General features: G+C 39.3%; 1 protein-coding gene and 1 long non-coding RNA gene across 3 annotated transcripts; one reads left to right on the top strand and one right to left on the bottom strand.

Annotated features, from left to right (window-relative positions):
* Positions 1-4,958: 4,958 nt before the first annotated feature.
* On the bottom strand, positions 4,959-12,818 carry Yip1d1 (Yip1 domain-containing 1). Its single transcript, XM_017169931.3, has 6 exons — positions 12,631-12,818; positions 12,365-12,570; positions 11,304-11,338; positions 9,224-9,334; positions 8,896-9,080; positions 4,959-5,449 (listed from the first exon to the last, which is right to left on the bottom strand). The coding sequence occupies exons 1-6, from the start codon at positions 12,723-12,725 to the stop codon at positions 5,287-5,289; spliced, it is 795 nt and encodes a 264-aa protein (XP_017025420.1). The 5' UTR covers positions 12,726-12,818; the 3' UTR covers positions 4,959-5,286.
* LOC138929667 (uncharacterized) lies at positions 9,729-10,853 on the top strand. 2 transcript variants are annotated; one of them, XR_011445901.1, is made up of 4 exons: positions 9,729-10,052; positions 10,107-10,200; positions 10,367-10,580; positions 10,649-10,850. It is a non-coding gene; the product is annotated as an uncharacterized lncRNA (long non-coding RNA). The 2 variants fall into 2 exon arrangements; XR_011445900.1 differs by having other exon boundaries at positions 10,367-10,853.
* Positions 12,819-13,192: the final 374 nt, after the last annotated feature.

Genomic DNA, 13,192 nt, shown 5'->3' with positions numbered 1-13,192 from the left:
CAATCAACGCGCCAAGTTGGAAGTCCTTCGTGCCGCTCAGCTGCACAGCCCCTCAGACGGGGGATGCACCGCATCATGGCTGCACTGGCGGCCATTTTGGGAGCTTAACCATAAATGTTGCATTTCGCTTTTAAGCCATGTATGTGTGCGTGTGTGAGCGGCATTTAATGGAGGACGGGTTAGGGGTTCGAGGGTTTTAGGATGAGGCTTACCAGCAATTTGGTTTGGCTTTTCGAGAGTCAAGGGTGCAGCAGAAAGGGCGTGGGATCCAGGGCAGTTGGCTGGTAACCAGGCAACATCTGGCCACCTCTTTACACGTGCTTCGACGGCGCGTTGCCGCGTCCTAGAGCCAACAACCGCTCATCTCCGGCTAATGCTCTATGCATTTCACTCCCGCAATTCAGGAAGAATCCCCCTGCCATTATGGCCCCATTGAATACCTTGCACCCACATCCCTATGGCCAGGGGAGATGTGGTCTATTTGAATCTTCTACTTGCTGGCGGGCCCAGTTGGGTATGGTCCTTACAGGACCTTTCCTGGAGCAGAATGGAAATCAAATTGGAAAGTGATCCTAGCCTGGGATTATGGTCTTAAAAGTAAAAGTTAAATCTGGTTGTGTATTTAGTTCTTTAATTATTTTTGGTGTTAATATATTACTTGTGTATTCAGTTTTTCCTTACTTAATATTGAATTAAAATACATTTTTATAAATCTTTAATAATTTAAAGTTAATTAAGTAATTAATTTAAGATTTTAAAAATATCTTAGATGTTTTATAAGCATGAAAATATCTCTCTGGTTTAATTTTTAATTTAAAACTAAAGCTAGGCTTGTATCAAAGATTCCGTTAGGGCATCTCCCGGCTTACATCTTTTAACCTTTGGACATTTCCCTAATTGGCGGCCATTGCACACACACGCACACCCACACTGAAGCCGTAATGCAACCGCACACATATACATATAGCCATTCACTGGCTTGTTTCGCCTTTCTTGCCACTTTTTTTCTCTCATTTTTTTCGACCATTCAATGAGCTTTTAAGGACGCTAATTAAAAATGTGGCAACTGCAAGCGATGCAGACACACCGCACAACCACTCCGCACATTTTGCAACCGTTACAGCCCCGGTTTTCCCGCTTTTCTTGATGCCATTAAGGCCTGGGCCCGTACGCATCCCATCGCACATAATGCGGCGGGCTGTCGCCGCCTCGCTTTCTATTGGCGGCTGCTCTCAAGCGTTTTGCGTCTCTGGGAGAGCGTAATTAACGCCTTTACTCTTGGCATTGGCTACCCTAGAAAAAAGCGTTGGAGAAGCATTTACCCAGCGTTTCCAAGCCCGGAACCTCTGTGGTTATTGCGGCTTTGTTTGTGTAGAAAGCGTTTTTAGATTGCATATTTATTAAAATGCAGCAAAAGTTGTTGCAGATGAAAAGCGCACAAACGCAAGATGACGGAGCAGAGGAAAAGCTAAAATGTAATAACTCTTGTAGGAGCCATCCATATCCCGCCAACGCCAACGCCTCCGCCTCCCCACTTCTTGGCCCGCTTTTCCTTGGCTGTGCATTTCCGTAAGCAGCTTTTGTCCGCAGGTGTTTGCTATTGTGTTGGCCCAACGCTTAGCGCTCGATGGAAAGGTATGCCAGGTGGGTGAGGCACTGAAAGAAAAATCTTATAGAAGGATTAAGTTTATATTTAAGGTGGTCTTCCTTTTCATTGAATTCGAATATATTTTAGAAAGGAGATCACTAAAAAATAAAATTATAATAACATTTAGTCTTAACATTTTTCTTCGCCTGCACTTGGCTGGCTCACACAGCAGCGTTCATTTTGTTGCCAAGGATTTTTCAAGACCAAGCTGCTTATTATCGCGGCAAAAAAAAAAAAAAAAACCAAAAGAAATAATAAAAATGAACGCCAACTAATAAGCTTATGGCAACCTGGCTAGGTCCTGCGGGTCCTCCACCCATCATCCTTTGGTAGGGCTCTGCTAATTGTGAGCTAATTCTAATTATCAGCAACACATTCGAGAGGTTTTGGTCCGCGTTCTGGGGCTCCTCCACAGCCTGCGCTCCTGTCTGGCAGCTAACGAGTGTTTATTAATGGCGCTAATGGCAAGCGACGCCTTTGATGAGCGTAAAATGCTTAAGCACACAGATCCTGGGCGGAATCCTTGCCCCCCGGATCCCCCGGCTCCTTTTTTCGGGGCCACGCAATTAGCGCACAAATATTTCCGCATACATTTCGCTTATATATACTCGTTTCTTTTCGCTTTTTTGTGCTCTACAGCCTTTCCTTTTTGGCCATAAAAATGCTCAACCGAATTGTAGTAATTACAACAATTTGCATAAGAGCGGGACAGAGAAAGAGAAAGAGAGAGAGCGGAAATCAAAAAGCGCAAAGCAGCCGAGCCGAGCTCACAAAAGTATGCTTTGCATTTGCCAATTTATTCAGGCAGACAAAGCACTATGGTCCAGCCGACCACTTTTTTTGGCCAAAATTAATAACTTCGTCAATTTAAGAGATATCAACTTGAAACTTTACCAATCGTAAAATTATACTTATTGGATGATACTGGATCAAAATTATCCGGATCAGGAAACTATATCCTATAGCTTTCATAGGAACGACTAAGAAATTTTTAAGATAAATTCATAAAACTTCGTTTACTTCAAGATTAAGTCATTTTAACTACATTTTAAAAATTTTATAGGAATCGGATGACGAATTCCTATATTTTACATAGAAAGAATCGGAAAATAGTCCTGTTTTTCCTTATAGTTGCATGAAAAGTGGGTTATAAAAACTTTCTACGATTCAATATTTTTTTTTTTTATTGTATTTTATTAGAATAACTATATTTGATACATTTTGTTGGATATTTATTAGTTTGCATGAGTATAAAGACGTTACTTCAGCGTTTTAATTGGCATTTTCATACAAAATATAGGCATCTTTTATTGCAAATTTAAAGAAATGTGGTCAAATGTGGCATTTCTCACTATATGCAATTAAACAAGAATTAATTACTCTACAACACACCATTGGTTTCAAGGTTGGACTAGGCTGGACTCACTTTTATATACCTTTTTGAAAATTACATTTAAAATAAAATTTTAATATTTTAGACGATAGACTTTAACACCAAATTAAAAAGACATCACAACGACTTAAAACATTTTACTATTTAAAACATGTAGTACATATCCCACTGATTCAAATTCAAGTTAAAAAATTTAACAATTCTTGTTTTTTCCATGAGTTTTCCTAATTTAAGAATTGTATTAATATTCGCATTTTAAGTCTTGCCGTTCGCTCGTGTGCAATCAGCTGTCTTTGGAAGACTCTTGTGCGAGAGTGGCGCCACCTGGGAAGATTTCGAGAATGGTACGTTGATGGTCACTCTATTTCTAATTAATAGAGACCAAAATAACTTTATTTAGTAAACTTTCAAAAAATGGGTTTTGGCCAAATAAAGTGGTCGACTGGACCATAGTGCAAAGGGGGTAAGGAAACCCCGGAAGTTAAAAAAAAAAGAAGTACCAAAAAACGCTAATTATGTAATATGAAAATTCGAGGACAACGTTGAAATATTTGCATATGGTAAGCAGCAGCACAGCACAGGACCAAATATAACCCTTTTTTTTATGATCCTTTTTTAGGTCTCTTTTTCCAGCCATTAACAAATTCAATTAACACTCTGCATGCGGTGGTGAATATTTATATTTTTTTGTTGTACATTTTGTATTACCATTGCCTTGGCAAATCAAAAACCACAACCGAATCAAATCCGCATTTATTTCTGGCCTCAAAGTGCGTACTGTCTGTGCTCGACTGCAGTTGAAATTTCAATTAGGCCTGAAAATTTACAATTGAATAAACTCGAATCGAGAGTGGTTTTTGGAAAGGCAAGCCTGGAAAAACCTGGTAAAATCTTGTACCTTGCTGGTTGTTGTCGATTAGTGCAACAGAACAGAGTGTAACAATCGACCGGAAGACAAAAACACGATTGTGAATATCATAAATTCTAGTTAACGAAGGTGAAAAATTCTCATTCCCAATACAAAACCCATTCCCAGGCCGAAAGGAAGTAAATCAAATCTGCTGGAAATTTCATCGAAGCTTTATTTTGCATCCAAAAAGATAGAGAGACTCGAATATGTAAATTGTTCTTTTATTGAGTTGCATGGGATTCTTTCGACAACAACGGAAGCAAATTGTGGAATAGGAAAAACATAGCACATATGTATTTATATGGGGGTCTGTGAATGAAGAAGAGTAACTTTTTCTTTACCTTCCTTGAGGCAAATAATGGTTTCAGCCTGAATAGATATTTATGGCCATTTTCCTAATCCTCATGATTTTGTATTTTCAGAGTATTTAACATAAAATAGTGTATATTGTTTTCCTCAATTTTGTGAACTTTATTTTTATTTTGTTCTCTTTTTCTTATTTGAAGTTTTGAGACGTTTGATTTCCACTGATCCACTGGAAAACAAACTAGTAACCTCATCAGTATAAACATTTTTAAGGAATTTTAAATGGTTAAAAAGAATTTAAATAGATTTTTTTTTTTTTCATATATTATTCTACCTTATTATTCCATAAAATATTTATTATACTTACCCGCAGCAGCATATTTAAGCTCTCCTCGTCAACTCTCGCAATCGATTTCATTTCCAGGTTAATTCTCACCTTCATGACGTAATACCCGTATAAATTCACACAACGAAATGCCAAAGTTATTAAACCGAAAAAAAAAAAAAAAACAGTAATAATAATAACGGGAAGCAGAAAAGAAAAAAAAGCAAACACTTTGCCCGAGTCGCCGTTAATTTTGCATGCCCCAAAAAGTGTGCACTGCAACGGAAACGGGAGCGCGAAATTCCAATATGCTGCTTTCACCACAACAAAAATGCACACACACATATGTGCAATAGCCGAGAGGAAAAAACCCCAATTTCAATTTGTTAACCATTTTTTTTATTCCCAATCAAATTTATTACATCGGCCTACAACAAAAGAATTGAGTAAAGAAGAGCCACCCGAAAAAAACAAACACGCAATCGGCGCTTATTTTCTTAAAAATATCCATATCCATGTGTAGTCGCCCCTTGTTGTTTTCATCCTCCTGCTCCGGGCGTGTGTATTTGTTGTGCCAGAGTATATGTGTGTATGCGTGTTTGCAGGACAATTAAAACCAGGCAAACACAACATCGACGAGGGAGTGGGTTGGGGATGTGGCGTTTGGAAGGCATGGACGAACGAACTAGCGGCTGCCCGTGGCCCTAGTAAATGGTAATCAACGCAAATCCTCCGTAGAGCACCGCACACGGATAGGCAATCAGCAGCTGTTGATGGTCCATGGAGAAGGCGGTGGCGAACAGTTTCGAGGCCGATATGGCGCACCAGAATATGCAGATGCCGGTCACAATTAGGCCGAGTGTGCCCCTGCAAGAGTGAAACGAGATACGAAGAGAACTTAGTCCCGGATAGATATAGACAGCGGGTGAAATCAATAAGCAATGCATATGCATGAAGCAACCGGCTACTGTCAGAATACACAGAGAGAAAATAAAACTTAACATATGCAAGGGAGAGGTTCTAAGCTTTACTTGAAATCAAGTCTGTAATCTAAACATATTTAAAAATGCCTTCAAAATAACTAATTTCTGTATTCATAAACAGTAAATATCAACGATTAACTCTTTTAAATTGCCCATTCGTTTGATCTTTATAAATAAATCTAATTAAATCAATATTTGCCTACAGTTGTCAACCTTTTCCCTCTCTGTATTTGAGTTATTTCATGAAAAAGTACAAAGGATGGGATATGACTGCACGTGTGTGCGAATGAATTGGCAGAACAAACAAAGACAGCAGGCGATGTGCCGGGCAAAAAGGCTGGGCAAAGTCTAACAGCAAAGCGAACACAGAGCACCCACAATACATAGAAGAAAACCCAGCGGGAAATATAACAATAATCAAAGTATAGAATTTTACCAATATATCTTCGAACACCAATGGAGTTTATCATAAAACACAAGCTAGATAAATCACAATGGAATTCCAAAAACACAAAGAAGAGTCCTAGAACTAATTAATTTAAGGCTGGCAAAACTTTCAACTATTAAATTTAGTGGAAATATAGTGATATTTTACTGCAAACTTTTTAAGTTACTTAATATTTCATTCAAACTAACAGACTTAAGGATAACTAACTCTTAGTTGTGTTTTGTTTTAAAAATAAATTCCTTGCTCTACTTCTTTTTTCAGAGGACTTTAGGCAGACTCTCGGGAGTCTCAAACTGCCTTTAATTCACTGATTTAAAAACTAAACTTCGTCAATTGACATTATTTTACTAATACCCCTTGACAAACTGTTGAAAAATGTATACAACCAAATTCAGCTTTAAAGACCTTTAACTCCTAACCCATAAAATCTGACCCCGAAATCAATTTACGCAACCAAAACATAAATCCCCATATTCGAAAAGTTTCAATTTCCAGCTACACGCACGCGTTTAATGGATTGCCTTTCTGTGGTCTCGGCGGCTCAGCTGTCACCCCTGACCCGCAATCCACCTCCAATCCTGGTCCACTCATGCTATTTTTTTTTATTACTGCTCCTGCAATCTTCTCTAGAACTTTGTTTGTTGTTAGTCCCTGTTGCTGTTGCCGGTGCCAAGTGATTTTTTGGCCCAGACCGGACTGGACTAGGCTAAAAACCAATCAAAACAATACTATGTAGCCCCGGATAACTCGACTGTCTGTGTAATTTTTGCGCACTTTTGCATCACCAAACAAACTCAATTAAAAAGTCTGTCCTAAAAAAAGAGGAGCAGCCAAGAGGACAGCGGGGAATCGCAAAAATATTTACTGTAAACTTGGACTCGATGTGTGTGTGTGTGTGGGACTATATGAACATCAAAGCCAACATGGGCAGAGCCAGTGCCAGAGCTAGTGCTGCCCACAAAGTGCAAGCGCTTAAAGCCGGCAAATAAAAAATGCAAGCAAACAGGCAACCAAAATGGCAATTGCACCGGGCAGTTGGACAGTTTGGCCATGATGATGGCGGGTGGGTGGTGGCGGTGGTAAAAATGGCATAGAAAAAGGGTTGTGGATTCCGAATGGGGGGGGGGAGCTGAGGGAGCAGACAAAACGCGCTTGGTGTCGAGTAAACGCAGGCCATGGTTGTTTTTTACACACACACACACAGACGACCACGCACGGTACTCCATACTTTCCCCGCCCATTCACAGCCCAATGCACCACTTAGTTTCCCCTCGCTGCTCTGAAATTATGACGTGCCAAAGGGGGGGTAGAGATGGAGATGGCTGCGGCGCCACCACCACCACCACCAAAAGAAGCGCTAAAAACTCACGCAGTATTTGCGTGTTGCTCCTCCTCGCATGGCCATCATAAAAAAACGTGGCGAGTGGAGCCATCAGGACAAAAAGAGAAAATAAAACAGAACACGAATGAGAACCGAGAGGAGAAAACGGCGGGAAGAAAGCCCGGCCAGCAAGTGCTGGACACATATTTGAAAAGGAAACTACGTGAACGAAACTCAACGGGTGGCAAAACAGGACACGGAACGTTAGACAGATGGACACGGGACCTGGCCTGCCGCCACCCACTCGACCCACTTCCAATCCGTAGTCCTCATCCTCCCATAGTCACCACCCAGCTCTGTTCTCAGCGCGAAAATTAAACGGCACATAGTTGGCGTTATTCTGCTCTGTTTTTTTGCTGCCCATCTTGCCTTGGCTTCAATGGAGTCCGAGCTACGGTGGTCTGTAGTCCGTAGTCCGTAGTCCGTTGTCCATAGTCCAGGGTCCGGTATGCCGTAGTCCTCGTTCCTCTCGCAGTCTGTAGTTTGGCAGTTGTGGCCCTCGAGTGCACTAAAAGCGCAAATTAAGTTGGCTACTCTCCTCTTTTTTTGCATTCACCGCCATGTGTATGCATCGCTGGCCCAAAACTGCAACAAAATTAAAAACCTAAATTGTGCGAAAAGAGGCAAAGGGAAATCAGCCGGAAACTGAGGGAAGAACAGAAAAAAAAAATAGGAGAAATTAAATGTCTGCCCGGTGGGAGTTGGCTAACGAGGAGAACAGCAGTTGGCTTTTGGAACCCAGCACAGATCAAGCCCAATATCCTCTTGCTTTTGTAGAAGAGAAACTTTTGAGTTAATTATTGGTAAAACTATAAATAAATAATCAAGATAATCAAGGGTTTTTCGGGGTATCTCCAAATAATAAACCATAAAAGAGGCTTAGTAAGAACATATAAATTCATAGAAATTCAGCTTTTTTAGCAACATATTTGTCTTAAAAATTGTAAAGAGGCTCTCAGAATATCTTAAAAGTTATTTTTTCGCACAATTCCATCATTTTTTTTACAAATATTTTCATTAATTTACAGCCTGACTGTCTTTAAACCTTCAATCTCCATCAAAGGAGTATGTTACTCCACTTAATATACACATTCCTAGCTCAACACCAACTGCTGGTTCAAATCAAACAATCGAAAAACAACACCCCCAATAACAATACCCATAATAATAATAATAATAACAGCCAGAAGTGATCAACTTGAGAACAGACGAACTGAAGCCGGCACCGAGTCGCCATCAATTGAACTAATTTGTGGGGACTGGGGAGCGGATCGAAAACGTGCTGCAGTCGCAGCTGGACGAGCTTAGGCAAAAGTTTGTAATTACGGGCCACAAACAATGAGGAGCAGCGAAGGGACGCCAATGCATTGGCAACTTTTCAATTAAAAACATAAATATCAAGAAACTAGCGAGGCAAAGAGGGAGTACGGGTAGTACGGGGGCATGCAGTGAATGGGAGAATGGAATGAAAAGCCAGCGACTTGTGTCAACAATTACTTACTGAATGGTGATTAAAATGTTGATGCCCGACAGCACCACCATGGGCAGCAGACAATAGCCGAGCACGGAGGCCACAGCCCCAAAGGTCACCTGCGCCCGGATGACCATCAGGGACAGCAGGCAATAGAAGAAGATGCAGCCCATTACGCCGATGCCGTAAATGTAGGAGAACGTCACCTTGCCGCTCTAAAAAGTGGGAGAGGTAAGAACAAAAAAAATATATAAAAATATTATTAATAAATATAAACCCAATTAGATTTAATTTGCAAACAAACAAATCAATTTCCAAGCTCTAAAATCTATTTATTTATAATTGGAGTATAACATACCAGCAGCAGGAAGCCACCAAGTGTGAGACAAAACACCAGTGGGCCCGCCATGTCGGTGTCCTGCAGTATTTGCTGGTCGGTGGCCCTCAAAGGATTCAGCACGGCCAGTGTCTGAAAAGAAAAAGAGGAAAAGCGAGGTCAGTAATGCGATTAAAATGGAAACAAGTGAAGGATTACACAGCGAGGGGCGGCGAGACTGGGACGAGGTCCATCATCACTCATGGAGCCTGCGGCTGGACACGGGATTCCGATCACAGGACTCCGGGACACAACACAACACAACACAATTCATTTGTTCGCACAGCGGTCATAAAACGTAGCCCGGCACCCGCTTTCGCCAAACATTTGTTCTTGCCGAGTTTTTCGGATTCGGTTCCCCTCCCAAACTTCCTTGCAGAGAAATTTGAAAAATGGAAATTGATGATAAATGATATTGCTGACCAGCCAGCCATCTAGCTAGCTAGCCGGTCCTGGAAACTCGGCCAGCAAAAGCTGTCAACGCATTTGACGCATACGAATGTGGGCCAGGACAAGAGGCCATGAAATTTGATATTACAACACTGGCAAAGGACCCACAAAAATGGTTGTCAATGGAATTCCGAGTGTCCCACTGTGCGCGGTTTTTACGACTTTAATTGAGATTGAACAGGGTTTGATTAGTGAAGGAAAAGGGTAGAAATATATTAATATAAAAATGAAATATATACTTTTATTCTGTGGATACCAGCTTTAACCCAAAAATTTCAAGTTATTTCAAGTTATTAAGTTGTTGAAATGGTTAAATGATATATTATATTAAAGATATAATAAAAGATAACATCTTTCTAAGGTAAGTTATGAGAAATAAAATATTATATTAATAAAATAATAAGGTTTTCCTAAGATTTTGAAATTTTTGTACACCCTTAAAAAGCTTCAAGACACTGAATATAATTTTCCTTGCAAAAACGACCACTAGTTTTTTGTCATATACAAAAGTGAGTATATCCCTGAACACAAAATTCATAATTTTGTTGACTTTTGCCACCGATCTTTCATTACATTAACAAACAGAGAGTCAAAATACACACAAATCTAACCATAATTCCTCCCCCCAGCCATGTAGCTGATGTACAATTTAATTAGCATTTCATTTCATTTCAGTTTTATGATGGCGCACGGACTCTCATTAACATTTTCATTTTTCAATTAACACAAACGTAATAAATTCCGTGCCGGAGCGAGAGAAATGAGAGAATCAGGCGCACGCAAATTTTTTACAAAATGGACAAAAATGCAGAAAGTTACACACAGCAAACTGGGCAGGAAAGGAGCAGGAAAAAAAGCAAAATATATATATATATATGGAGAAAAAAAAGTAAGCGAGAAAAACTTTAATTAAAAACACAAAAGTTGCTTTATTTATTTAAAAACAACTACGTCCAGAGGGCCCAGGGCGAAAGTGCAATGAAAAAATATGTCTTCATTAACGACACAAACCGGCAAGTGCAGCGACAACAAAGCGTACAATAAAAAAATGCAAAAAAAAAGTAGAAAACCAAACAAAAAACAATAGAATTATTGCGGCAGGACGAGAAGCTCGCAATAAATACAAAAGCGAAATGCAAAAACATTTAAATTTCAATTAAAAGGGAGTTGGGAAGGGAGCGCGTGGCGGCAGCGGAAAATCGGGCGGCCTAAAGTGGCCGCCCGCTGCGTTGCACAAATTAGAAAAAGGCAATGGTTCCGGGGGCGGAAAATGCGTAAAAGGCAAAGCAGGAATTACGCGGTTGAGGTGGAGTTGGAGTAATTGTTCGGCCAAACAAAGTGGGCAACTCAAAACCGGAGGAGCCTCCTCCTTTGTGGCTGCGGCTGTGGCGGTGTCGGTGGCTTCCGACTAGAATCAGCAGCATAAAATATGCAATTTGGCTCGGACTACGGCTACGGCTACGGTTCCTTCTTAAGATGTCTAGTTAAAAATGCGTTCAAGTGCAGCAGTGAAGGTTGCCTTTCATCTCTGCATCCCACCTCGAGGCAACTCCAAAAGTGGAGAACAACGCCAATTATGGAGAGCTTTCTTTGTCTTTCCGTTTTCTCTTACCTTTTGGAAAATGTGATTCGGATTGATGCCCAGTTCTGGAAAAGAAAAAAAAAAATAAAGTAAATTAAGCTGAATTGCTATGTGCTTAATATCACAAGTAAGTATAACTTCAAAGAATTTAAAGGTTTTATATGATATTGAGTACGATATTTACATTATATCCTTGCCGGGTATTACAATCTTAGTTAAAAGCTTGCAAAGCAGTTAAAAAACCAGCACAGAAAATTTATTTGATTCAAAATTGTGTGATTTTTTGGCTTAGTTGTTAAGGATTTTGACTCGATGCCAGATCCTATGGCAAACTGCAAGGTATACAAATTTCGGCTTTCCGAAGTACGTTCCTTTCTTGTTGTCAATATATCCTATTGGAATTCTTACAATATACATGCCTACTTCACTTCTAAAACCTAAAAGAAGCTTATGATTTCAATCATTTGCCTTGAATTTAGAAGATAAATCTAATATAATCTTAAGTTTATTTTCAAAATTTTAAGGTTAAATTAACTATTTTATTTAAAATTATTTCCCCGCTTAAAAATGAATTAAGGAGTCGCAAAAATGGTTCTATCTTTACGTTATTATGTTAAAATAAAATTAATCTTTTAGTTGAACATTATTTTACGTCATTTCTTGGTTTCTTGAATTAATTGTTGTGAAAATGTAACAAAATATTTTTATTTTTATAAAAATACGTATAAGTTTGTACGATTTAACGTTCTCTTCATAAATATAGCATTTTTAGGGAAATGACAACAAGCTTTCAATGTTTTTATCTTGAAGTGAAAATTAAGATACAAAATTCTAAGGTAAAAAGGTATACATTTTTTCAAAATTATCAAGTATCCAGACTTCTTCGATAATCTGGATATAAGTTTACCGTTTCTCAGATTATTACACGTTTATCGTTACGTTTACGTTAAATAAGCCCTTGTCTCGTTCTAATTTCCAATCTCTTGAAGATATTTAACAAATTTGTGATAAACCTACAAACATTTAACAATTCTCAAGCCCTCAATCCAAGTCTACATATACATTAATCCCTGATAAGAGTCCCCTCTTACCCTCCAAGAGCGGTGGCTCATCATCGAACTCGTTGCCGGCTCCACCGGCGCCGCCTTGTTTTCCGCTTTTGTCCTGGCCATAACTCGTGTCCGTGTACGCCGTGGGATCATAGAATCCTCCTAAGCCCTGCGCCGGAGGCTGGGCATAGGTCGCATCATAGTTGGGCGGCACCGAGGGCTGTGTGTTGTCGAAGCTCTGGAAGTTCCTGCAACCAAATGGAACACTTCATAGAAGGCGGAAACGGAAGGCTTTGGATTGTACTCACAGTTCCTGGCCGAATTCGGGCATATCGAAGTTGTAACTGGCATCTGCCGAGGGCCCGGAGGCGTAGAAATCATTGGGTCCACCAAATTGAGACATCTCTACTGTAATTTAGGCACAATTCACATGGAATATTTACCAAATTTAACAAAACAAATGCTACACGTCAACGATGTGACCGTTGTTTACACCCCAAGATAAACCATCGCGCTCTGGTTAAAAAATACTGAAATAATTCAAAACTTTGCAGTATGGTCTCATTAAATAGAAGAGTATATAATCTGGCAACGCTGTTTTTAGTTCGAAAAAGTCGTTTCGAAAAAAAATAAATATATTATTGATTCCATTTATGTTCAAAATTAAAAACTATAAAACACCTAAAAATTTATATTTAGAAATTAAAATATTATTTGTGATTAGGTATCGACAAAACACAAGTTTAAAATAATATCTATTCACATCGGGGAAGTTCCTAAAGTAGCGCTTAAAAATTAGAATATAAACTTAGATAAAAAGCTGATTTTGAATGATAATTAATAATTAATAATATATGTTTATACAATATA

This window comes from Drosophila kikkawai, chromosome 2L (assembly GCF_030179895.1).
Source record: "Drosophila kikkawai strain 14028-0561.14 chromosome 2L, DkikHiC1v2, whole genome shotgun sequence".
In the NCBI taxonomy this organism is placed as follows: domain Eukaryota; kingdom Metazoa; phylum Arthropoda; class Insecta; order Diptera; family Drosophilidae; genus Drosophila; species Drosophila kikkawai.
The sequence above is the reverse complement of the archived record's forward strand: the minus strand, read 5'-3'. Positions and strand labels throughout refer to the sequence as shown.